This window comes from Thunnus thynnus, chromosome 1 (assembly GCF_963924715.1).
Source record: "Thunnus thynnus chromosome 1, fThuThy2.1, whole genome shotgun sequence".
In the NCBI taxonomy this organism is placed as follows: Eukaryota; Metazoa; Chordata; class Actinopteri; order Scombriformes; family Scombridae; genus Thunnus; species Thunnus thynnus.
Window position 1 is genome coordinate 15240505 of NC_089517.1, and position 27016 is coordinate 15267520.

At 40.0% G+C, this 27016-nt stretch overlaps 3 protein-coding genes across 4 annotated transcripts; 2 read left to right on the forward strand and 1 right to left on the reverse strand.

The window, feature by feature from the left end:
- Positions 1-525: 525 nt before the first annotated feature.
- cul4a (cullin 4A) lies at positions 526-10685 on the forward strand. Its single transcript, XM_067586163.1, has 20 exons — positions 526-1202; positions 2826-2941; positions 3678-3781; positions 4825-4894; positions 5032-5105; positions 5183-5345; positions 5458-5547; positions 5656-5738; positions 6345-6412; positions 6811-6929; positions 7052-7244; positions 7376-7480; positions 7629-7739; positions 8122-8207; positions 8327-8434; positions 8726-8839; positions 8968-9073; positions 9172-9344; positions 9485-9637; positions 9740-10685. Exons 1-20 carry the CDS (start codon positions 1061-1063, stop codon positions 9833-9835), a joined length of 2274 nt encoding a protein of 757 aa, XP_067442264.1. The 5' UTR covers positions 526-1060; the 3' UTR covers positions 9836-10685.
- A 1237-nt stretch (positions 10686-11922) lies between these two features.
- On the forward strand, positions 11923-19301 carry lamp1a (lysosomal associated membrane protein 1a). Its single transcript, XM_067586196.1, has 9 exons — positions 11923-12335; positions 15052-15158; positions 15874-16093; positions 16284-16445; positions 16542-16747; positions 16854-16979; positions 17090-17156; positions 17248-17415; positions 18099-19301. Exons 1-9 carry the CDS (start codon positions 12281-12283, stop codon positions 18236-18238), a joined length of 1251 nt encoding a protein of 416 aa, XP_067442297.1. The 5' UTR covers positions 11923-12280; the 3' UTR covers positions 18239-19301.
- Positions 19302-19543: 242 nt separating this feature from the next.
- On the reverse strand, positions 19544-26752 carry grtp1a (growth hormone regulated TBC protein 1a). 2 transcript variants are annotated; one of them, XR_010928084.1, is made up of 9 exons: positions 26069-26752; positions 23889-24040; positions 23628-23786; positions 22839-22963; positions 21956-22052; positions 21490-21662; positions 20430-20615; positions 20123-20295; positions 19544-19907 (listed from the first exon to the last, which is right to left on the reverse strand). XR_010928084.1 is itself a non-coding variant. In XM_067586209.1 (8 exons), exons 1-8 carry the CDS (start codon positions 26134-26136, stop codon positions 20203-20205), a joined length of 1053 nt encoding a protein of 350 aa, XP_067442310.1. In that variant the 5' UTR covers positions 26137-26752; the 3' UTR covers positions 19544-20202. The 2 variants fall into 2 exon arrangements, 1 of the variants encoding a protein (XP_067442310.1); XM_067586209.1 differs by having other exon boundaries at positions 19544-20295.
- Between the last annotated feature and the right edge of the window lie 264 nt (positions 26753-27016).

Consider the following 27016-nt stretch of genomic DNA (forward strand, 5'->3'; position numbering starts at 1 on the left):
TGAGAAGTTTAGAGGGAAAAATCACTATTTGGTGGAGCTGTTAACAACTCATAGACATCTGAAATGTGACCCCAACTACACACTGCTTTTTCTAGGACATCAAAAGCCAAAAAGGTTGGAAATCACTGGTTTTATCCTTAACAATGTGTTGTATTTCAAAAGCTTGTTATGTTATCCATTGTGTCAAATCTTCATCTGAAAAGTAACTAAAGCTGTGAAATAAATGTAGTGGAATAGAAAGTACAATAATATCCTCTGAAATGTGTGGGAGTGGAAGTATAAAGTAGCATGAGATGGAAATACTCAAATAAAGTACAAGTACCTCAAACTGCACTTAAGTCAATGTACAGAGTTACTTTCCACCACTGCTCATAATGCACACAATATATACGCTATCTATTATCATTATTATTATCCTGCTAACTTGTCAAATGGCCGATGACAGACGGTTTTGCATGACTGGAGAGAAACCGAAAAGTCGTACTGTCGCTGAACGCACCTCGGCCACTCTTCACCCAAGATGCACCTGTCCAACTGAACTGTCTGAGAAAAGCCATTTTGTTGTGCTAGCTAGCCATCTGGGTGAAGAAAGCCACCAAAAATATGGGTCTGTGACACCAACGCTGAACTATGTCGCTTCTACGCTTTTGTTTGCTGTCGCGAAATGATAAAATAGAACCCGTTATTTTTTTTAAAATAGCCAAGAGTGGCATGGATTAGCCTTTGAAGCTGAAGCTAAAGTGCTGCGGAGAGTAGCTGAAGTGTGCTGCAGTTTCAGAGAAACATACTGTTAGCTAGCTACGTTATCTGTTTACATAGCTGGCGGTAGTTTTGTTATTTGGTTGATTAACCTAACGTTAGTCAGGGTTTGTTTGTAAATGCGTTTTAAATAGAGCTTAGTATTTGTGCTGTCAACCAAAGACAGCGGGGTTAAATAGAAAAAAAGGCTGTGTTGCTGACAGTAAACAGGCGACAGAACAATCCAGCAATAACTTAGCAAAACACTTCTTGACCCACACTCTTGAACCATACAGCGTTAAGCCAAAGCGCTAATCTGATAATGGCAGAGGACACCCGACAGGACAAGAGAGCCAGCTTCTCCGCTATAACCGAGCACAGCACCAACGGGATGGCCAGGACCTCCGCTGTGGCCTCAGGCAAAACTGGCGCTTCAAAGAAATTAGTGATCAAAAATTTCAAAGGTAAATGTCACTGATCTTGTTCACCTGCGTGTATCTTTTAGTTACAGCACCAGTTTACTCATCACACAAACAAACAGATGATGTAACTTTTGCAGAGCACACTGTAAAAAGTTGTCTGTTGTTTATCAGGCTGCACATGTGAGATGTTTTATGGACGTGTGTGTTTATGTCCCCTATTTTAATTTATTTCAATCCATTGACCTGACAGTCAGTGGAGATTATGTTAAAAAGTTCTTCCCAAACAGAGGATGACACACATTGAGTTTATATTATTTCAGGGGTTAATACAGGTATCAGACTGTATATCAGTGTCGTGCCTGTTACAATCTCAGATAAATTGATTTCGAGAAGTAAATTAAAAAACACTTACTGGTTACAGCGTTAATGGTTAGGTTCACAATTTTCCAAGTCTGTCTTAAAAAAGTCAGGTGTCCAAATGAACGTTGAAATAGGGTTTTTCTTGCCACAATAATTCCTCCTGTTATTACTGACCATTAGAAGATGATGAATGGGAGCCAAAACCCACAAGCCTACTTCCTTCAAAAAGTAGTTATATGTTTATCTGTGTTTGTCTTTTTAGTGCCAAATTCCCTCTTTTTGTTACTATACTTCCTCAGCAGCTCAATAGGGAAATAGCCTACTGTCTGAGGAAACACAAAGAGGGAATTTGATGCTAAAAAGACTGTAAATGTGGCAGATATCCACTTGATATGACTAACTCAGACTGCTGGAGCCTCATATAAGCTTCAGATAAGCTTTTAAATTGTTGCACAAAATGACTGTGTGGACACACTGTGGATTTTGGCCTCCATCACTTACATTGAACAGGAGGAATGATAACAGCAAGGAAAACTTCTTTCACTGCTCATTTGGGAACCTGACTGATGTTTTAAGACAGACTTGAAAAATTGTGAACTTATCCTTAAATGTGATAAGTTGTTCTTTTGTCTTTTGTTGTTTTTTAATCATCAAAAATTGATTACTTTATATTTTTTTGTCTATTGGTGAGATGAGTAAGCAACTATGAACCATCACTCAACAACTCTGACAATGCATGATCATTTTAAAATTATTTTTGACATTTATAATTTAAAAATGATCATTAGTTTACTAGATTTAAAAAAAACAATTGATGCTACAGCTGGAATCCCTGTCTCTAAAATACATTTTTCATACAGTCTGCCAAGCAAATTCATACTTTGTTTATCTTGGACAAAACTTCTTAAGAACAATAAATATCTGCCTTATTTACAATTTAAAGAAATTAAAAGTTGGAATATTTTAGTGAAAAGTGTCAGAGTCAGTTTTATATCCAGAATAAATGCTTTCTGCACTTTAAGTCATGATAAATGTGTAGTAGGTAGTAGTGCAGTAGGTGCTCCTTCTTGTGTAATGACCTTGATAACTTAAGTTATACGGTAATCATTTGTTTTGTTTTTTTACCAATTTATATGCAATAGTTACATTGTTTTATGTCCCATTTGTACAGCCATTTGGTGAATGGAGTTTGTCAAAATGTTCCTGTGGAAACTGCAAACAGACAAAGTTTTCACTTTTAATGTTTGAATTTTAACGCTCTATTCACATGCTTATATTAAAATAAACATTAACGTTTTCTAACAGACAGGCCAAAACTAGCTGAGAACTACACCGAGGACACGTGGCTGAAACTACGAGATGCAGTGGGCGCCATCCAGAACAGCACGTCTATCAAATACAATCTGGAAGAGCTCTATCAGGTTTGCTTTTTTTGTTCTTTTTAACACTTATTTGTTCATCCTCGGCCCTGATAAGTGTAGCAGTATTTGATCCAAGTCATTTGATCCTGACTTATGTTTCTTCCTCATTTTGTTTTACAGTAGATCTTTATTCAAAACTATTTATATAACTGTAAAATGCTGTACAGTTGATTTGTAACATTTGATTTTTCAGTAGATTGACCTTGTCAGGGTAATTACAACATCTGAAAAGCATAATTTAAAATAATATTTTGAACCTGTTTCTAATGTATTGTTCAAGACATTTGTGTTAAATATTTAGCCATACATGTATCACCTAGCTCTACTTTCAAGTTTATCTATATTGTAGGAACAGCCCTAATTTAACTTTTTTTTCCTACCTTCTTGTCATTGGGTCTTATTAATTTCAGTTTTGGATTAAAATAAACTTTTAGAGACTTGAAAACATATATTATATAGATTATCCATCACAGTTACATTATTGTACATTAATGTTCAGATTGAGTTGAAAAGTATCCACTGTATTTCCACTCAACAAAACAGAATTTATCATATTTAAATAATACAATTATATGATATCCTCTGGAAAATTGTTTGTAATAATATAAAGTTCACATTCTTCTTATCAAGAAATCATGTAGAAATGTTCATTGTGTTCATTTGTTTGAGCAGAACTGTAAAACAACCTGTCTCTTGTGTTCCTCTTCGTGTCTCTGCTTCCCTCCCTTTCTTGAAGGCGGTGGAGAACCTGTGTTCATATAAAGTCTCCCCCACGCTGTACAAGCAGCTACGGCAGGTCTGTGAAGATCACGTGCAAGCCCAGATCCACCAGTTTAGAGAATATCCTTTTTTGTGTACAACTGTATCAAGCTATGTGTTGAACCTGCTGAAACATTGTCTAAGGTTGAAACAGAAAGAATACATAATCAGGTGTTCTTATATTCTGAAACATGATGTCTTGTGAGAGAGAGACTTGCTTGACAGTCTGTATTTTACCTCACAAGACCTCTCTTCACCAGTACTAAACCAGCAGTTGAATGTAATCCAACGTGCGTTTGGCCTGCTGTTAAATACAACAGTGTAGGTATGTTCATTAAGTAGCGTTCCAGATCAACGAGCCCTTGATTCTTCCGGGAGAAGACATTAATCAAAGGTTCTTTTTAAAAGAGAGAAGTAAGCACATGGCTGAACGAAATCTGTTGCCAGACACCAGTCACATGATACTGAGCAGTTGTTGGCGATCATGGGGAGGGGATTGGTGAACAGTTCTGTCAGCCCGCCTGAACACACTGCGGCGATCGAAGCCAAACGCAGAGCTCCGCTTTTGATCACAGACCTGCAATGTTGACAGTGATGCAGAAGTCGATTTTGTTTATAAGCATTTTGGCAGGTTTAAACTCCACTCAGTGACGACTAGGCTCTGCTGGCACAGCGTGTTGTTGCAGTGTTTTTTCCACAAGGGGTCAATATATAACAGTTTAGGCAGTTATCCAAATGGGCTGTGACTGTCAGATGATGTAAAGATGCTTGAAAACATGAAGTCACTAATAAACAAAGTTGTGTTCAGTAAAGAGGACATTTAATTCTTAAAATCATAAAGTTGCTTTGTTGCTGTTTTTCAACATTTTTTTTTAAAGACAGGCAGGATTTTCTTTATGGACTAATAATATGGCTTTATTTTTTATGTTATAAGACTTTTGGCATGATCAGCACAGATGTGTATAAAAGTTTTTATTGTTGTCAGCCAGATTGCATACCAAATCCTTTGAGCCAAGAAGTGATACCAAACTCCTGCTGCCTAGCCACAGGAGTACTGTGAAGTTCAACACTTAAGTTAAACTGACGTGACTGAATGGAACATTTTTCCTTAACATGGGGCTCACAGAGTCTTTGGACAACCTTTCCTTCCTGAAGCGGATGAATCGCTGCTGGCAGGATCACTGCAGGCAAACTGTAAGCTTTGATGCTTGTCAGAAACGCACTTAAAACACTGACTCTACCTCAGTTATGTTTTGTTTTGTTCAGCTAATGAGAAATTAGTCATAGAAGAGTGTAAATCCCATGTTTTGTTTTGTTTTTCTCTTGTATAGATAATGATCCGAAGTATCTTTCTCTTCCTGGATCGTACATATGTGCTTCAGAACTCCTTACTTCCCTCCATCTGGTAACTTCACAGTTTATTTCTTCTGTTCTGTTTGTTGAGGTTTTACGTAGGAGGCTGACGTTGTCTATAAATTGCAGGGACACTGGGTTGGAGCTGTTTCGTACCCATATTGTGAGCAACAGTGCGGTTCAGAAGCGTACGGTTGATGGTATTTTGGAGCAGATAGAGCTTGAGCGTAATGGAGAGACAATAGACCGCAGTCTCCTCAGGAGCCTATTGGGAATGCTGTCAGACCTGCAGGTACCTGATTTTCTGTTATCAAAACTACTCAGTAGATGGACTGAATGTATTGAATGTATTCATCGTTTTTACCGTCTGAGTGTCTGATTTTTTAATTTTTATTGTTTTCAAGGTTTATAAAGATTCCTTTGAGGAGAGATTTTTGATCGAGACCAATCGCCTGTACGCAGCAGAGGGACAGCGGCTGATGCAGGAGAGAGATGTGAGTGAGACGGAGCGTTAACGGACCTGTGACTGCTGTGTTATCTGATGTTATTAAAGCCAAAATTATGTCTCAAAAATACTATATGTGTGTTTTCTATGTAACCAGGTGCCTGAGTACCTGCACCATGTGGCTCGTCGGCTGGAGGAGGAGAACGATCGTATCGTGAGCTACCTCGACCAGAGCACTCAGTAATACCCTCCAGTCTTTTTAATCAGATTTTTATCAATTATGTTATCATAACTTATCACTGAGTTAGCTTAAGTTGAGCTTTCAGCAAGGTTGTTTTGTTTTGTTTTGTTTTGTTTTTTTTGGTTTAATTTGGCGGTGGACGGATAATGACATAAAGAGGATTTTTTTGTACTACAAACACTTTTGAAGATACTCACTTGATTTGTCTCAACTATGACTGCTGAAAGCTCGGGTCGGGAATTGAGAATGCAAGCAAAAAAAGGGTTTTTAATCAGATTTTTATCAATTATGTTATCATAACCTATCACTGAGTTAGCTTAAGTTGAGCTTTCAGCAAGGTTGTTTTGGTTTTTTTTTTTTTTTGGTTTAATTTGGCGGTGGACGGATAATGACATAAAGAGGATTTTTTTGTACTACAAACACTTTTGAAGATACTCACTTGATTTGTCTCAACTATGACTGCTGAAAGCTCGGGTCGGCAATTGAGAATGCAAGCAAAAAAAGGATTGAAAAGGGGTTATAAGAGCAAAGAATATTTATGCATCTGCGATAGCTTTTGGACACTGTTATTCCTTCTTTCTCATGTTCTCTTTATTATTTTGCAGGAAACCACTTATTAGCTGTGTTGAAAAACAGCTTTTAGGAGAACATATGACAGCAATACTACAAAAGGGTATGTCTGCCTAAAAGACTTTATGAATCCTTAACATTTGTGTGTGTGTGAAGCTTGTAGTGTTTAATTTTTGATGGAACTGTGAGATAAGTATCAATGGCACTTTGGTAATTTCTTATGCTGTACTTGGTGGTGTTCTTAGTTGGTTTGCATTACATTTAAGGTGTTAAATTTTAATCAAGCCCGTTTACTTTTGTCTGTTTTGTAAATTTTGTGTGATTACAATTTACTAAACTGGAGTCCGTTGCTAAAGCAAAAAATGTTGTCTTACCAAATTTTACAGCGCACTTTCCATCCATTCGTTTTTCAGATTGTAGATTTGATTCAGTCCATTTATTCAGTAAAATGTACATTTTAATCTCCAATATATAAAACAAATATGTGTTTTCTTGTTCCAGGTCTGAGCACCCTGCTGGATGAGAATCGTGTGACTGAGCTGGCCCTCCTTTACCAGCTGTTCAGTAAAGTGAAGGGAGGACTTCCCACACTGCTGCAGTTCTGGAGGGATTACATCAAGGTATAACTCGACAAACACACACACTCACACACACATGTAGACATACAACATACAGCATGAGCATCAGGAAAATGTGCACAGATAGCCACAAGACTTCAACATTTTGAACTTTCTGGTCGCAGTCCTTCGGTGGAGAGATTGTATGCACACCAGAAAAAGACAAAGACATGGTACAAGAGCTGCTGGACTTCAAGGACAAGATGGACAACGTGGCGCAGAGCTGCTTTACGCGGAACGAGGGATTCATCAACGCCATGAAGGAGGCCTTTGAGACGTTCATCAACAAGAGGCCCAACAAACCTGCTGAACTTATCGGTAAGTCAGGCAAAAAGAAATGACTGTGTTTTTACATTTTTAACAACTTTTTGTAAATAATTCTGCACAGCACTTTTTTTATTGTGGTTTGTTAAAGTTCCAGCTTTCTTGTTTTTTTGCTTCCTATCCAGCTAAATATGTGGATTCTAAGTTGAGAGCCGGGAACAAGGAGGCTACAGAAGAGGAGCTGGAGAGAATTCTAGATAAGATAATGATAATCTTCCGTTTCATACACGGTCAGTTCCACTTGAGCTTATATGTGTATGTGCAGAACTTCTGTGGTGAATGCGCATGTCAGACTGTTCAGTCAATTAGTGTAACTAACCGCTATGAAGCTTGTTGCACTCTGATGAGACCTTTTCATCTCTCTTTCCTCTCCTACAGGAAAAGATGTGTTCGAAGCCTTTTATAAGAAGGACTTGGCCAAGCGCCTGCTGGTCGGCAAGAGTGCTTCTGTCGATGCTGAAAAGTCCATGCTCTCCAAGCTCAAACATGGTGAATCTCTAGTTCGATATCTCACAAATTAAATTATATGTGTAAAGTTTTTAGAGTTCTAGGAGGTGTGTAACTCGATTGATGTGGCCTGGTCTGCACAGCATAACCACATCATATTCTTTGTGAGATTTTGGCCTAAATTTAGTACACTTAAGTGCTTTGAATATATTTTTAAATCTGCCAGTTGAAGATCTGATGTTCCTCTTGATGCTCTCTTGCAGCACAGTGAACAAGCAGAGAAGATTTTCAGTTGTGCACAGCGTTTTAGTGGTTAAAGTGCTAAACTATGTGTCGATAAAATCTGAGAAAGGCTATAATGTTTGCACGTGTGGTGGTGTGAGAACAAGCCAGTTGTGATATCTGTGGTTTTGACTTCCTCCAGAATGTGGAGCAGCATTTACTAGCAAGCTAGAGGGGATGTTCAAGGACATGGAACTGTCCAAAGACATCATGATCCAGTTCAAACAGGTACTCGCAGCCTCCACGCACATATACGCACTGAAAAAACATGTGCAACTTGAAACTGTACTGCGTCATTTAATGCATTTTTCATGCATAATTGTAAATGTTATGATATTTCTACTTAGTACATGCAGAATCAGAGTGAGCCCAGCAACATAGAACTGACTGTCAACATCCTCACTATGGGCTACTGGCCTTCATACACACCTATGGAGGTCCACCTGCCCCCAGAGGTAAGTGTTTCTGTGTCTCATGGAAGCAGATTATGCAGTTCTGACCCTAAAAAGCCATATAATGCTAGATTTTAACTTTTATTTAAGTGGGTAAACATTTTTTAGCCCTTTTCACCCTCTAATTCATAATTAATGGACAGCCTCATGTTTGGTTAATGAGGAAATTCAACAAAACAAGCGACCTGGGTTCACTGTTTTGTGTCGGCTGTTTCATTTTAGTGTTGATCATCTCTTAACATCAGCTGATCTTTAACACATTGTGTCTTTCTTCTTTTTATGTTTATTTGGTAGATGGTAAAACTCCAGGAGGTGTTTAAGCTGTTCTACCTGGGGAAGCACAGTGGGAGGAAGCTGCAGTGGCAGCCCACGCTGGGCCATGCTGTGCTAAAGGCAGAGTTCAAAGAGGTGAGTACCTATCATACCAGGGCATAGAGAGGGCAGATAAATCGTTCCTGTCCGTATTTCTTTGCGTCTCAAAAAACGCCTCGAGAAAACATCTGAACTGCACTCACACTGAGCACTCGATCCTGCAGGGTAAGAAGGAGCTGCAGGTCTCTCTGTTCCAGACTCTGGTGCTACTGATGTTTACTGAGGGAGAGGAGTTCAGCATGGAGGAGATTCGCACCGCCACTGGCATAGGTTAGGCATCTCTCTTTTTATCGGTACTGTATTTTTTTCGGGGGTCGTGAGAGAAGTATGCACTATATCACATTATCATTCTCTCTTGTCCTGTACAGAGGAGGGGGAGCTCAGACGTACATTGCAGTCCCTGGCCTGTGGAAAAGCACGCGTCCTCAACAAGAACCCTCGGGGGAAAGATGTGGAGGACGGAGACCGTTTCAATTTCAACAACGATTTTAAACACAAACTGTTCCGCATTAAGATCAACCAGATCCAAATGAAGGAAACGGTAAAAACACCAGCACATTTCCTCTTTCATCCTTTTCATAAACCAGAGATTACTTTACTGTTTTTTTACTTACCACCAATGTATTTTTTCTTCCGCAAAACATGGATTTTACCCAATCTTTAAAACACATTTTTTAACAGGTAGAGGAGCAGGTAAGCACCACAGAGCGCGTGTTTCAAGACAGACAGTATCAGATTGATGCAGCTGTGGTGCGCATCATGAAGATGAGGAAGACTCTCAGTCACAACCTACTTGTATCAGAGCTCTACAACCAGCTGAAGTTCCCCGTCAAGGTGACGTATCTGAAGCTTCTTGTTCTCATTATTCCTATTTTTCTCCTTGCACACACACAAACACAAAGCTCATCAGCATCTGACTTGTTCTCGTCTCCACAGCCGGGCGATCTGAAGAAGCGGATCGAGTCACTCATAGACAGAGACTACATGGAGCGTGACAAGGAGACTCCTAACCAGTACCACTATGTTGCCTGAGGGGGTGCCACTGTCACTGCCATGCTTTCCTCACAGCAAAAGCATACAGCTGGCCCCCAAAAACAGCATTGCAGCCCTTCAGCCACCCGACTCTCCTCTGGTGCCCATCTTTCCCTTCATCCGCGACCCTGGATGCAGCGTCCAGATCACACAGAGAGCTCCAGAGAGACGAGAGACTCGGCTGTACTACTCCCCCAGTCTGAGTTAGCTTTAGCGGGAGCACGACTGGTCTGAGATGAGGCTGGAGGAGCGGTCCGGGTTGTTGATGGTTGATTTATGTGACTTACAAATCTGCTAATGCAAAACTCAACTGAAAATAACTAGCACTTTCCTTTATTTTTTTTTTTTGTTTTGTTTTGTTTTGTCCCCCCCCCTACCCCCCTCGGGATTGGGATTGTTTTGTTTTGTTTTTTTTTTCCTCCATCACGTTGTTCTAAAATCACTTATTTTCTACTGTAGTTGGTTTGGTGTTGAGTTTTAAGTTTTTTTTTTTTGTTTTCTTTTTTTTGTTCAAGGAGTTCTTATGAATGGCTGCATAAACTGCTGAGTGTTAACCTGATTGGTTGCTTGCTTGATTTGGCAGAGAAACAGCTGTTTGAAGGGCAAAGACAAGAAGAGACTTGAGAGGGATGAAGTGGGTCAAAGGGAGGGTTCACCTTGTTTGAAACACAGAATATGAAATGACATGCAGGCGATCCACTTGGGTATTTCTTTGGGTATCTTATATGTTTTGACCAAAATGTCCAAATGTCTAATGTCATGTGCTGAAGTTTTTGTAGATCAGATTGTATTCTATGTAAGAGTGAGAAAAAGTGAACCTGAATAAATGGATATTTAATGATTCAATGAATGATTTGTAGATAACCAGATGATAGTCTTTTTTCTTTTCTGTTTGAACAAATAGAAACTGACAGTTTGCAGCTCTGTCTCACTTTAATGTGGTTTTATGAAATGAATGAGTAATATTTAAAACAAGTTGATAGTGGAATAAGAACATGGACGTCATATAGACAAAAAAAGTCCTTCTCCAGTTTGTATCGATCAGCCCCAAAGAATATGAAAAAAAAGATTGTCTGTTTTTCATATTTGGGGCAGAGAATTTATTTTCCATTTGTTTTCGATGAATAATAGTCGTCACCAGTAGAAATTTGACATTCTGGCTTTCAATGTCTCAAGTTACTGGAAGATGGAACAGAAAATGAAAGATTATCTTTAGATGCTTTCACTATTACAGCAGGGAATTTATAGCTCTGGCATAATTAAGAAATAGATCTCCACCAAATTCGTCAACAAGAACCTTTTTTTTTTGTCTGTTTCATTTTGAAGCAAGAAAATGGCACGTCTGCTGTTTAAAAAAGTGCAGTGACTATGCAGGGAGAATGTGGCAAGGTCCTGGTAAGTATTCGACAGCAGCATTAAAGCAGCCTCTGCGTTCCTTCTGGGGTTTTGCATACCCTCGTGAATTGATGAAAGTGTCAGCTGACTACCCACAACACATGCACTTTGCAGCTTGCACAACACAGTGTGTGTGTGTGTGTGTGTGTGGACGGACACTCACATGCTCTCCCCTCCCACACAGCAATTGATTTTTTACATGCCAGGAATGTCGTATTTATGCTTTATGCATGTCTTATAAATATATTCACCACATCCCGATTCCTACTTTACCAGACAACTACTATATAGAGAATTATATTTAAATTTTACATGAATTTAAGAGGGAAATGATCTTTTATTACATTTAAAATACTCTTTAATTATCATGTGTCAGTCATGAGAGTTCCATGAAAACCACAATAAGTCATTTTCACAGTGTTAGTGTTCTTGGAAGTGCACTATTTCAGTCATTAGATGTCTCTTGACACCGTGTTGGTATCACCTCACCATTATGAGTTATGTAAGTCTGATTTATTTATTCATTTAACATTTTCTCATACACGGGGAGGATAACTCTGAATAGTCTCATATTTCGCTGTGCATAGATATTAGTTATTTAGTTATTATGGAGACAGCTGATCTGAGAGCGGAGGAAGCGGAGAGGAGGAGGAGGAGGTGAGGGGGGGGGGCTCACGTGACTAAGTAGCTCTAAATGCTACCAGTTCACATGACGAGACATGTCAGTCCGTGTGGTTATGACCGACATCTAACCGCGTACACTGCTGCTCGTTTTCGGGTTTTTTTTTTTAACTAACAGTAAAATACGCCTCTCTTCTATCAGCAGACCAGAGGAGGAATAACGTCAGGAAGCCGCCGGTAAAAAAAAAAGTGACGCTTCAGTTTTAGCTCGTTAAGTCAAGTGCGCCGAGTTGACCCACCTGCGCCCGCAGCAGCAGCAGCAGCAGCGACCGAGCAGCTTCCCTCCGGGCTTTTTATTTTTTGTTGTTGTTGTTTGTTACTGGGACTAAAATACTCAAGTACAAGCTGTGCTGTGATCTGACTCGAAGGATGAAACTCTCTCACGCTTACGGCGCGCTTATCATCGCCTGGTTTGCGGTTTTAGGTGAGTGTTTTTTTGCGGTACTCGTCGCTGTCCTGACGACTGTTGTTGGACGTCACGACACCGACCGTTAGTTAGTCGATGCTAATCATGTTAACAAAGATTACGGTGTTATTATTATTGATAGGTAGCCAGTGTAGGTCAAGCTGAATCGATAAGTCGATCGGCGTAAAAATTAGTAGGCAAACTTTGTTGATAACCGATTAATCGTTCATGTAATTTTATGAGCGGAAGTGCTTCTCCTTGTCTCACATTCGTGGTTGAATTGAATTATTGTTCAGAAAAAAATATTTGAATACAACACCTTATTATAATGGACATTATTTCATATTTTATTGACCAGTCGATCAACCAAGAAACTATTCAACAGCTTAATCAATAATGAGAATAATCATTAGCCTAGTTAGTTGCAGCTCTAGTGTAGCTATAAAGTCATATGTGTGTAATTGGGTGTTTGTCTGCATATTTATTAGACATCAAGCGGTTATTTAGGTGAAGTGAACCACTAAAAAATATATTCATTCACTGTTTGACTGAATATATGAACAACAGACCTTTTGGTGTAGGTTAATAATCAGTGGGGAAGTAAGATATCAGTGCAGTTGGACCTTTGGCAATTCAAAGATTCACATGGACCTGTTTTTTTTTTTTCTCTCTTTTTTTTTTTGTACATCCAAAGGTCAGCTGTCAAAACAGATCAGAGTTGCCTGAGAAGTCCCTGGACTTTATTCTGTTCTATTGTAGTTTAATGCCTGGGTTTTGTTAATGTTGATAGGCAGCAGATCAGCCTCATTGTTGTGTCGTTTGGAGAGCTTCATGTGACTGCTATGAGTTGCTTTGTGTTGCACACAGCGCAGTATGGGCCTTCTGTCAGTGTTAGTTTATGACCCGCTTGATCGCTCTGAACACACACAGACACCTGGCTGCTGACACAGGAAAACAGGCCAATACAGTCGTAGCTCGCCTGAAATGTCAAGGGAGTAGTTGCAGTATGGTATTTTACCTCTCGATCACTGTGTTGCTCTTGTAGTTTTGTTTATTCTAAAATATGAAATTGGATTCTCTGTTATAAGTTGGCGCAACAACTACAGTCGGTTTTTGTTTTATTTTTCACTCTGCATCTGGCCACTTCCGCTGAAGGCCCAAGTGACCTTAGAGTTTAACCCCCACTTCCGGCATTTCCTCATAACACTGTCCCATGTCTCTGACACATGGGACAGCAGCAGATACCTGTCCGCTTTGGTATTCGCTTGGCACATACTGTCTACGGTTGCTATCTGCAGCGTGATACTTTGTACACACTGCCGCTTTTTTACCTCATGATCTGATTGCAATGTTGTGTAAACCGTCTCCTGTGTGTTTACAGGGTGAACAGAGAGGTGACAGCAGGGTCAAGTTTCAGCAAGGCAGCAGGAGAGGGAGCGTGTGATTGAAGAGTGAGAGTGCAGGACTGAAGTACAGATTATATTCACAGAGAAAGCTGAAGATGATTGGGGGGGGGGATGAGAGGGAAGTGCGAAGACGAAGAGAGAGGGACGAGGTTCAGTCCGTTTGCTATTTAATAACTGGTGGACAGCTCACACCACCCACAAGCCAAATGCTAAGTAAATGTGTATTTTAGCCACGCATCATCATTTGCACCACCTTTTTATAGTCATTTTTAGCAGTAAAATATTGGTAGTGGCCATGGAGGTTTGTAGACAGAGATGGGTTTTTTTGCCCTGATCAGGAGGTTGTATGTAAAGAAAGAAAAACACAATCTGGTAACATGCTGTACAGTAAATAGGAATCAGTGTCTGTGCTGTTGGGAAGTCAAGCAAAGAGGAAGGGGTCATGGTCATTCTGTCCAAAATTGCCTCATTTTCTTTGTAGTCTTTCTGGGAAGTCTCAAGCAAGTGGTGAAACTTTCAGTATTGCGTTACTGAAAGGTTTTTAAGGATATGAGCTGTAAGGTTGATAAGTACATGCGTCCTGAATAGCGTCTGCTGTCCCCCAAACAGTATGTTCGAGAATTACAGCCACTATCTCACACACACAGACACACAACAGTGAGTCGGCAGTTTCCTGGATGTACCGGTATTAATAGCCTACAATGCAAGTTTGCAAGTTGCCAGGTTGGATGAGTCGCTACTTGGTAATTCTGTCCACACTCGCTAAGGATGGCAGCTAACAGATATGATTCCTCATTCAGGGGTTTAATTACACCTGTCAGAGGTCCGGAGCAGTTTTGAGTAATTAGCTTGATAATACTGTGTGCAAAGGAATCATGAGGGTTTGTGGACTTGGTTTCTCATGTCTGGCTCTCTGCAGACCTCTGGTGGTAGCTTTGGTAACCGCTTTATGGTGTATGTAGGGCATGGCATCATGTAACACTGGTAACTCTGTAACCTTTATCTAATCAGGCAAGTCAAATAAAAAGCAGAGGATCCAGATACCGAATACTTATTCAAAGTACAGGTGTGCATTCACTGCAAAGTTATGACTCAAAAATAAATGTTTAAGTGTAATTACCATGTAATATATTTGTCCAAAATACTACAGGAGAAACACAGCTGAAAATCAGTGTTTTTCCAGTACATTTTCAGTTTGAGTTTCTATTACAATCCAGTGCAAAGTGATGAATGTAAATAATCTTACATGTGGTTTTGATTTTATGCATTTTAACTTTCTTGAAATGTTTTTCCATATTACTGTCATTTCATAATGTCCTCCCCCACAGGTTGCATTCAAGCCGTCACTCTCGAGGTGAAGGAAGGAAACTCCACCTGCATCAAGGCTGAGCTTTCTGCATCGTTCTCCATCAACTACAATACCTCCAACAGCACGGTATTTACAGTGACTTCCATCTCTTATGGCATCTCTGTCATGCTTTTTGTGTTTTTCATTTCTTTTTATATCATTATGATATTGGATGTCAGTGTTAAACATAGTCAAAGTTGCAAAACTTGAGGTATGTAAAATGCTCCCTGCAAGGCAAAAGCCCAGGCTTCAGGCTGGGTTAGGGTCTGAACACTTTGTATTCAAAGTTACCTCTACTTCCCCCTCTGATTGTTTAGGTATGTCCACAAATGGCTGTCCGTTCCGTAGCTTTTGTTGCTAAGGTTGTTCCATGGGTTGTTGCCATTGTTTACTTGCATTTTGCAGGTTGGATTTTGTCACGAACATCTACAGACGTATTTGAGAAGTTTCCATTTTAAGTGAAAAACGAGAAAAAGAAGTGAAATCCTACGACTACTTTTTGTTTACGTTGCCTCCTGAGCCGAGGGCGGCGTTAAAGAAACAGGAGCTAAAATGGCCTGTGTCATATAGAGGCTGAACTGAGGGGCTGCATAAAGAGCCAGTATAAGATAAATTAGGGTTTTTATTAACTGTAAACAATGCAAACTTATTCCTGTTGAGTCCCAGAATATAAATATAGACCTGGAAAATGTGCATATGTCACCTTTTAACAAACCCCCTAGTTTATCATCACTCATGAGTTTCATCAGTTTATTGTCTCGTGTTGTATCTCAAGGTGAACGTATAACTTGTCTTTCCTCAGAGAACAGCACAGGTCCCTCTGCCCGACTCCGCAGCAGTCGACACACGCAGCAGCTCGTGCGGCACTGACGGCAGCTTACCATGGCTGGTGGCGGTGTTCGGATCCGGCCACGCGCTGGGGCTGAGCTTTTCAACCAATGGAAGTCTGTACAGTGTTGCAAACCTGACACTGCAGTACAACCTCAGCGACTCCTCCGTCTTCCCCGAGGCCAACAGCTCTGGTGAGAACAGACACCAACAAACAAACAAACTGTCCAGCACAGCGCAGATTCAGTTTGTTGTCAAATGTGTTTTAAAAGAGTATTATTCTTTTTTCAAAAACAACAACAACTAAAAAGGAAGACATAGAAGCAAATTCCACAGACGCTGTGGGCTTCAAAATAATTTGTTGCATGTTTGTTTATTTCCTAGATGTGGTCACTGTGGTGTTAGCTTCAGTTGGGATCTGGGCGCCGATCAACACCACCTACCGTTGTGTGAGCCCCGCCACTTTCAGAGTTGGCGATGCAACTGTCACATTCTCTGATATGAGACTGGAGGCGTACATGCCAGAAAATGATCTGAGTCCAACAGGTACATCACTTATTGTGTGCGTGTGTGTGTGTGTGTGTCTAAGCTGCTCTTTCCGTTTGCCTTATTATCTATTTTTCATCATTTTTCTTGTCACAGAAAGCGTATGTATGGCAGATAAGGGCAGTACTGCAGCTCCACCTACTACTGCCAGTACTACAACAACTGCAGCTCCAGCACCAACACCACCAGGGACACCTGAACGGGGCAACTACTCTATAAGCAACGGCAACGGCACAGTTTGTCTCCTGGCCCAAATGGGACTGCAGCTCAACGTCTCCTATTTCTCTGTATCACAGAATAAGGTATTATAGAGCTTTACAAGCAAGGAGGACTTATAGAAAAATAATCAATAAATCTCTGAATTAAAATAAATGAACTCAATATAAACCTTTTTTTTTACTTTTCCAGACTATTCAAGAAATAATAAATCTCACTCCCAATCTGACAAGTTCATCGGGATCATGTGAAGCCAGCAGTGCTACCTTAGTTTTGACACAGGAACAAGCCACAAGGCTCAGCTTCACCTTCACTCTGGTAAAATCATCCCTCTTCTTTTAAGAGTTTAGCCACTTAAACAGTTTGTGTGTGTGTGTGTGTGTGTGTGGATACAAGTTTTAATCCAACCCCTCTCCTCCCATCCGTAGAACTCCACGACCAACAAGTACCACCTGAGTGGGATGAATCTGCGCGCTAATTGGTCGGATATGACTGGTATGTCACATGTCACAAGCATACATGCTTTTCTTCTTGGCTCTGATTTACTTTAATTCAAACAGATACTAATCCGTCTCTCTCTCTCCAGCTCCCTTCTCAGTCGGTAACACCAGTCTGGACTACCTGCGGAGTACACTGGGCCGCTCCTACATGTGCAACGCAGAGCAAACTCTGGTTGTGGCGCAGACCTTCTCACTCAACACATTCAGACTGCAGGTCCAACCCTTTGGAGTCACTACCAACCAGTTTGCCACAGGTACAAATGCTTTCTTTTTTTTTATCATCTCTGCTGTGATCCACTTTATCCCAGAATGTCTATATCTTTGTCCTCAGACCTACATTTTGTTAGTCATGATGTATGTATGTAGCATGATGGGAGAAGGTAGCAGCCTACAGCCTGGGTAAATAACTTTAGCCTGATAATGAGACTGAATTACCACGTTGCAGTAGTGGTTAGCACGATCAGTTAACTTAACATTTTTCACGCTAAAATGCTTTAGTTAGATGAATAAATCAATACCGCTCTTATGTCTGTGAAAACATAAAAAATAGTTACAGCTTTTACATTTGTTTGCGTATGGATTAACCCACGTTAAACACGTTTGAGCTTTAAAGGTGTTGCTAGGCATATTTTTTACTTTAGAGACAGCCATGCTAACTGTTTCCCCCTGCTTCCAGCCTTTGTGCTAAACTAAGCTAAGCATCTCCTGATTTTTGCTCCAACGTTAATGTACCCACACTTAGAATGGTATCAACCATTTTCATGGCTCTAGCGAACTACTGAAAGTAGTCAGCCAGGAAACATTATGGTTGCAATGGGTTTTACTGTATGGAATTTATTTATACATTAATGTATGAGAAGGCCGCAGCACATACATCACGTCTCTCAAATCAAAATCTTGATATATAACTTTAAATTCTGGTGTTTTCTGTCTCCAGCGGAGGAGTGTCAGATGGACCAAGACCAGATGCTCATCCCCATCATTGTGGGAGCAGCTCTTGCCGGCCTGGTGCTGATTGTCCTCATCGCATACCTAATAGGCAGGAAGAGGAGCCACGCTGGATACCAGACCATCTGAATGGACCCCTCGTTTATCCCTGAACCCGACAGACTGAATGGTGGAGAGACGAACCTGCGCGTGCGAATGATAAAGCGATAGACTGTGAACACGAGTATGAGTGAATGGAAACAAATGTTATTGTGGTGGGTGCATGTTTTTTTTGCATATCCTATGTGACCTCTGGATATTTTAAATTTCCTTTCACTTTCTCTGTGGATGATGAAGAGAAAGCCAAACCTAAACCCAAGCTGAATTTAAAGATGGCGCACATCTTGGTGAAGCCTGAGAGGACTGAGTCTTCACTTAATCCAGGATGAAGGCAGTTTGAAGTTGCGGTGGCAAGTTCACCATCAACTGTTTGGCTACACACCGCCCTGTGCTGTTATTGTTTCATTATCTAATAGGAATTGGTTGAATTTGCTTGAACTGCTGTTTGTTGTTTTTAGCTGTGTAATTATTTATAAGGAATCATTTAATATCCCATGCAGATTGAGAGGCAGAGGGGCAATCAGATGAAGTGCAGGACAAGTATTTTTTTTTAAAAAAAGCTCCAGTGCTGTTGGTGAAAGGTTTGACAATTAATGATGTCTCTGTTCAAACATTTCAAGTAAGTTGAATTGTTACTCTCGCCCCCTACACATGCTCACGTGTACTTTTTTTTTTTTTTTTAACTCCAGGAGCATGAGTTAATCCCAGCAACTCGAAAAGGGAAAGCACTGAATGTCTGTCATTTCCCGTCATTCCTCTTCAGTGGAGACTGACAGAAGCCTTCAGTGCACTGAAGCAGTTTAATTCAACTAATTAAACTCATAACTACGATGTTACAAACTTGTGGATTGCTGCTTTGTGTAATCCGTGTGTAGTGGTCCGGCCGTACACAAGGCAACTCTGCATTCACAAAAATGTATTTGGCAGGAAAAGTGAACACAGGTTAATTTTCTATTCTTGGTTTCCCCCAGCCTCTCCCACAGGAAATGTTAATATGAACTGTAGTGATTTGATCTTTTATTTTTATAGAAGATGGTTTGATCTCGTTTTCTATTATGCATCTTACTGAAAGATAATAAAAACATCAAAAGTCTAGTGTTGATTTCTGTGAATATCTCATGCAACAGTACCTTTTGATACATGTTTCATCCTGTTCTTTATCAGATAAACATTGGTGTTTACTCCGAGCTGTTCAACTGGGTGTACATTACACAGGATACTCAGCTAGGATCAATGCCAAGGTTATTTTGGACCACCGATACAAAATCTGATATCAGTGCCAAAACACTTTTAAAGGGCCCCGAAAAGCAGACGCAGAACAAACTGGACACACCATTGTTTGAAAAAAGAGAGCGGCCATGTTTGGATGGCTTCACCATAGTGCACTTGAATTAAAAGGTTGAGGTCAGGAACTATGAATCAGACATTGAAATGTTTGAAGAAATCAAAGTTGTCTGTTATGAAATCAATATAATTCACATTCAGATAGCACATGTAGTGCCAGCATTGCATTTTGTCATTTGTCAGTCAACTTTCAATTAAACCAAAAGAACAATTAGTTAACAACGTTTGCTATATTCATCACTAAGACGACAATGTGAAATACAGTAGGCAGGTTCCTCTTGGCTGTGCTTACAGTGTGCAACACATCTTTTACCCGACCTGGCGTTTGCTGCCAAGCCTTTTCTCTTCAGTGTATCTGGGATAAAGTGCATAATTCCACATTTTAACAAAAGAGGAGAATATCAATTTAAGACAAACTACATGTCAGTTTCAACTGGAATCGTTAGGTTAGCACATTGCTAAGAATATTCTCATGAGATCATATATTTACATTTAAGTTGTATTATTGTCTCAAAATATGTTTAAGACAAGAATTACATGTAGTAGTCACTGTGACACTAAGTCACTTACAAAAAGGTGCAAACAAGCTGTTTGGTGCTCATCCCAGTGGAATGTGTATTGAGTTTCAAGCAACAAGTAGTCAGTTTGGGTCAGGACTCTTCTGCGATGATGCGAGATCGACATGTCGCCCGTAGCTTAGTCAGGGTTGAAATGGAAAGACTTCCTGGTTCAGTGAAGATTTTCTAGGAAAGGCAAGAAACACTGAGATTATTGGATTAAAGAAAGCAAATTAAAAGGGATGTTCTGTTTTGATCTTTCCTCCACTGATTTGCCACTCCTGATAACTATCAGTAATGGGATGCCTCTATTTATTTACCTGCATGAAAGTGTGGCATTCATCCACAAATGGTCCGTGGGTGATCTGTTTGAAGGTTTGGCAGACGTCTGGCAGCGACTGGGCCTGTTGAATCAGAGCCTGGTTGTGGTGGATCAGCGTCAGAGCGACACGGAACAGGATTTTAGAGCCCTCGTAGAACAGGCAATCCCAAATTCGCAGAACGGTCTGCAGAGAAGCAAGCAACAACAAGTCAGTTCCACCGGTGAACACGTACACACTGATGTCATGAAGTTCAAGCTGCGGTCTGAACAAGCTTTACACAAATTATAAGCTTTAACACTACAAATGAATTAGTAGCGCTTATGAACTGCAAAGCAAACTGAAATGTGAAACGCTCTTTCTGTAGTCGCTGCTTCTACAGTATGGCAAACAGTGTGCTTTGACAGAGCTTTTATTGTTTGAGAGATTAGAAGCACATTTTAACAACCAAATCTAAGTTCAGAATAACTTTGCTGTCTCGTATATTTGTTCTGTAGAGTCCTGAAGAAAGCCAAAGACCGGAACTCATCTCTGACTTGCTGCCACACAGTCTGTTGTCAAGCTTTCCTTAAGTTTTCCTATAGAGCCCTGCATGGACAGGTACCTGCCTACATTAGAGATCTACTGCAGCTCTATGTCACCAGCAGTTCTCTAAGGTCTTCTGATCAGGGTTTGCTGGTTGTTCTAAGAACTAGGCTTAAAACTAAAGCAGACTGTGCTTTTGAGGTTGTGGCTCCTAAACTTTGGAACTCTCTCCCATTGGACTTAAGATCTGCGGAAACCTTTAAAAAGCAGCTCAAGACCCATTTGTTCAGACTTGCCTTTGTGTTATTTTTCTATTTATTCTGTTTTTTCTTGTGTTTTATGTCTGTATGTATGTTTATGCTTTATTTCTTCTGTGAAGCACTTTGTGACGTCTCTTCAAAAGTAAGTTACTCACTTACTTTTGAATAAAGACATTTCCATGCAGGATATAAATTACTACCAATAAATTGAAGTGACATCTTGAGACCATTAAGGCTACAATAAAGACTTCCCGTGATGAAACACACACACATACCTCTACTGGCAGGACGTCTATGTAGAGACAGATGAACCATCGGGACACCACCAGGGTCCACATGACATTCTGATCCATCATGGTCTGCCACACTGAGGGGGCTTTAACCTTCACCAGCTCCCCCAACACCTCCTGGTCTGTCTTCAGCCCCAACATGGCTGGAGTGTAGTAGTCTGTGACCAGACATACACAATAGTGTCATACAACAGCTAGAAAAACATCAACATCACACCTGTCATAGCTCTGCTCCCAGGTTTTTCCTAAATGAAACCTGTAAAATATATACAAAACTATACTGGAAAAAAATCATATTGACATTTCCTTGTTTGAGAGAGTGCAAGTTAAGCCACAAACAGATAAAGACCATGTGACCTGGCTTATTCTTATCCCAGAGTAAAGGGACAACCAGGACACCTACACACGCACAGATCAGAGTGGTGGCAGGCAAGTGTATGCATACACACACCTGGTAAAATTCTACCCAGTAGTGCATCCATCAGCCAGAAGGATTTCTCTTCATCTTTTGTGATGATAAGCAGGTACCCAGCTATGAAGTTCATCCCCTGAAGACAAAAGGGAGACATACTAAGTTTAGACACAGATCTTGCAAGGTTTCATTAGTGGCTGTGGAGCTCTTCAAAAAAAAAAGCATCTAGATGAGAGACAAGTAGATGTGAAATAAGGAGACAAAGAACAAAACAAGACATTGTTCCACTTATACTGAAACAGGCTACTTGGTTAGAGATTGATGGGTTCTGGTTATACAGCATAAGAGATTTATACAGTCCTGCTGCCTGTTTGAATTGCAAAATAAGCTGCATATGCCCTGATGAATGAAATTTGCCTTTCAAATGCTAATAATTAACATAGAGCTATACTGTGGTGACTATGAAAAAGACACAAAGCCTTATTTTAGACAAAAAAGCGTTGACTAAGATCAGGAGTACTTACTGAGTCATTGGTAAGTTCTGATAATACTGCAATACTGCAAAATCAATTATTAAAAGGCACTTTTTCATGCATTATTATATGATTATGTATATACTTCTGTTACTTTAATTTGAATGATAAAACGTGGTTTACATATTTATATCAATTTTACTTAATTTTGCCCCATAATCCACAATAATAATGGACTTAATCCTTCTATCATATAACACTAAAAACAATAATGAAACATCATAATGCAATGCAATACCCAACATTGTCACACCGTTCTTTGACATCCTAGTAAAATCCACCTCATTAAGTTAAATTATTACATTCACTAAAAAACTAATTATCCATGTTTATAAGAATTATGTTATGGAAAGTCCATTTCAGCTGGATCTTAAGTAGTCAAGCAGTACCTGACAGTAACCCACAGCTGGATTGTGGTGACCATAAGCCAGCAGCACATTGTACAGAGCTTTCTGCAGACACGGGTTGGATGTCTTGCGGAACTGGACGTTATCTGGAAATGTTCTGTTCAAGTCTGAAAGACACACACACACACAAAAAAAAGCCCCCCACACTCATCACCTGGGAAAGGATTGGGAACTCAGGTATACCATGTACCCACTCTCCAAAGCTCCTTGCTTTCAGTTGAAAAGAAGCAAGTGGTGTGAGTCCATGTGTGTCAGACAAAATGTGGCTTTGCATATACCCTCCAAAAGTGAGAGGTGACATTTACAGGCGCTGCGATTCAGCATGTTGAATCCGTCAGTCAGAGAGAGAGAGAACTCTCTGACTGGGTATTCAGACGATGTTTCTCTTTATTTTATTGCCTCTGAATTTTCTTGTTTCACAAGCAAAACACCACATGATGGCAATGCCTGTGCAAACTTTACAGTGCCAGCTGCAACTCTTTAATCAGGAATATTCTGATTTTGTACTCCAAGCATATTATCTGACACTTTCACAGTGGCACCAACATGGTTGACTAATTTGTTTTGTACGTTCATGATAGTCTTTGAATAACTGTTATTTCCTCAGCTGTTACTTTGCTGTGTTCAAGAGCAACATATAACAGAAGATGTGAGGAGATGCGTCAGTGCGTCTCTGTTGGTGCTAGTTCTTTGAGGTCAGCTTGATCTATCAGGGCTCTAAAGGAGGAGTGAGCATACTGTATGGATGAATGACAAACTTTACAGTCTGACCTGTGCAGATGGTCTCCACCAGTTTGGGGTCATGCTGGGCTCCAAGCAGGGACTGGTAGTAGCCTGGGTTCTTCTCTAGCTGGTCTTGTGCCCCACTGGCTGCCATCCAGATCAGGGCCCGGTGCTCATTGGGGACCCCCTTACGTACATAACGCTTTACTGAATTTGAGGGAAAACATTCAAATTTAGTACCCACTTTTACTGCACGCAAGTGACTGCTGTGTGGGTCTCTGTGGGGAAACTTGTGTGTTTCACACTCACGTTTCACATTCTTCTGCACTTTGCTTTTGCCCTTCAGTAGTTTGGACCACTTGATGGCTCGTCGGGTGAGCACAACTAGATACTGAGACATCAGCTCCTCATATGACTCATAGTCAAAGTCCTCTGAGCGCTCAAACCCATATGGATCCACACTGGGCCAAAAAACACAAGGTTAGAAATTATTAACAACTTTAATGAAATACATCAAAGGATTGTTTACAGTCAATATATCTAAATCCTCCTCAGAATTACAAGGATTCACATTAAATCATTGTAAAATTCATACAAATAAAAACAAATTACTCTGGATATAATCAGGCGAACCTCTCCAAGAGCACAATATGTGTATTTATGGTACATGTATGTTTATACTGTACTGTGTTTATGTGCTTTTACTAATGTACTAAGATGTTATTTATTGTATATGAGGCAAGACTGAATATAAATTTACATTTCTGGTTGAATATAACTTCTCATTTATAATGAATTTAAAATTTATGTGTTTTATATTTTACTTGGTGCCAAAAACTTCAAAACTGTATTAGTCCAGTATCACATAACTGGACTGTTTGTAGCATTTAGGCCTCGTCCTCTCCACTTAATTACCCCTTTGTTCAGGCATAACTTAATTGAATGAAGCCATTACAGCACAAAATAAATTAATAGTTCTATTTTATTAGTGTAATGTTTCATGTATAGCCATTTACCTACAACTACTATCTGGTGGCAGGTGTGGGTGGCTCAACCCAATGCCTTAAAGATGCTTAGGTAACACGATAATCTTCCTGCAGCTTAACCCTTTCACGAGTGAAGACATCCCTGAAGAAGAAATGCACCTTCAGCCCAGCAATATGGTTGGGTGCCAGATTTGTTTTGAACATGCTCAATCCCAGCAGACTTTACAAACGAACTTTACTATATATTAAACACAGCCCGGTATTTAACTGGTGTAGCTGTGCAAACACTTGCTGAAAATAGAGGTATCATTATGTAAACGTAATGGTCTTCATCGGAGAACAGCCTTGTTGCCAAAACAAAAGCAAGACAACACACTGATTACATGTATGTCAGCCTGGAGATTGTGAATGCGGCATCTGATTTTCAGGTGTTGGGTTGTGTTATCGCTGTTTGTTTGAACTTCGAAACAACCTTCCTTGAACATATAATGCAGAGTTAAGCATGAATGCCAAACAGCAAAAAAAACCTCAAAGATGCATTTTGTTGAAACTGTTTGAGTGCAGTAAGGATTCAACTTTATGATTATTTTTTGGTGGCGGTAGTTTGTGGTGCTGTTGAATTGTTTTGCACTTTACTCAGAGGTGTGTCTAATATTTTTGTCCACCCTCATTAACATAAAGTAAATAAGCTGGACGAACCATTACACTGAGCCTCCAAACTGACCATAAATTAGAATCAGTTTCTCTCAAACACACAGAAACTGAACATTGTATCCTTCATGAAAGTAGGATTTATTGCAAGCCTGTTATATTAAACTGCATTAGTTGTAGCTCAGTGTACATATTGATATAAATCAACTGTTTGCTTTTTATATTTACAGGCACACTGTCTTTGCACATTTTGATATAAAATATAAAATACATAAAAAAATTTTGATGTGGACTATCATGTGATATGACCAAAAATGTGTACAACTTCTAGTGGACCTAGACTGCAATTAACAGGCCTATTAATGATTGCAAAACAATATTAACGTCCAACTAATACATTAAGTAACTTATATTTCTCTATATATCTGATTAATTACCTGAATCGATTTCAATACATCCAGACACCTCTGGAATGCAGATAGTTTCTACAAATATCACTTTACAGTTGAACTATTATGGATGTATATTAACATTCTAAATTTCTTAGGAGTTATGGCGATTTGTTGAAAAAGACACCGCGTAACCGCGATATTTGTATTTATGGTTAACTGTTAGGTCGAGTAACGGTTATAAGTAACGTTATCTAACGTTACTTCTTCCATTTTGTCCACTTGTTTCAGTGATAAACGAATAAATCTACTTCTGAACTTACTTAGCAAGTAAATTACCCAACAACCATTGAACTCCCAAAATCGATAAAATATGTTTTAAATACCATTTTACAATGTTTAGCAGGTTGAGCTAACCGTTAAGCTAACTTTAAAGCCCAACTTTTACGTTAGATATCGTTACCTGTCCACTCTGTCTTTAGCTCTGCCGCCGACGGAGCGGCTCCTGTTGGTCGCCTTGTTCTTCTCCATGGCCGCTTGAGTGTCAGTGAAATCCTGAAAATCCGTGCAAGAGTCTCACCATGTATCCGCCGTGTTGTTTTCCCCCCAGAGACCAAAAGCTATATTCAAGTTTCTTTCGATAAACACGAATCTCCGAAGTCACGGTTTTAAGTTGAGGTAGCGTCTGGGTTAACGTTCACTTTTCACTTTCTCCATGTTTGCGAACGGGAGAAACGGGACAAGGCGCTGCTTTTGCCCGGGATTATCGCTTCATAGCTTTTCTTGAATATGGAAAGCAGTGGAGAGACACTCCTTCGCCCTCTCCTCAAACCAATGACGTGTTTTAATTTGGCTGTTCGTATATTTTATGGATCCGCCGATGTTCCAGCTGTATGGAGAGGGCAGTTTGCCTTGAGTTTTATCGCCATCCACATGCACCTGCTGCTGCTGGTCCCTCTTGCCTCGGAGCACAATAACACACTGACCTGCAGCTCTAGTAACAACATACACACATAACGATCGGTTTGATGCTACCAGGTGTAGTCCAAATACACATCAATCGTGTGTTTCTTATCCAGAGAAGTCCATGGTAGATATCGGACTCGTGACGTTTGCCCCGGGACACACACACGTCAATCAGACCTAATGCTGCTTTCAAGTGATTCCCGTAAGATCCCCACTTCAGAGCTCTCATGGGATGAATAATTGCGATGGCGTATTCACAAAAAAAGTCTTTGCAATAAAAGCAATATTTTGGTGGCCGTACGACGAGAAGGAGACGCATTTAGTGGTTGCGGTAATTTAAATAATTCAACAGATGCTGGGCATATAAAAGTTGAGTATGGTAAGGTAAAACCTAAAAATACTTATATTACTACTCCACTATCACCTGTTTTCAGTATGTAATAAT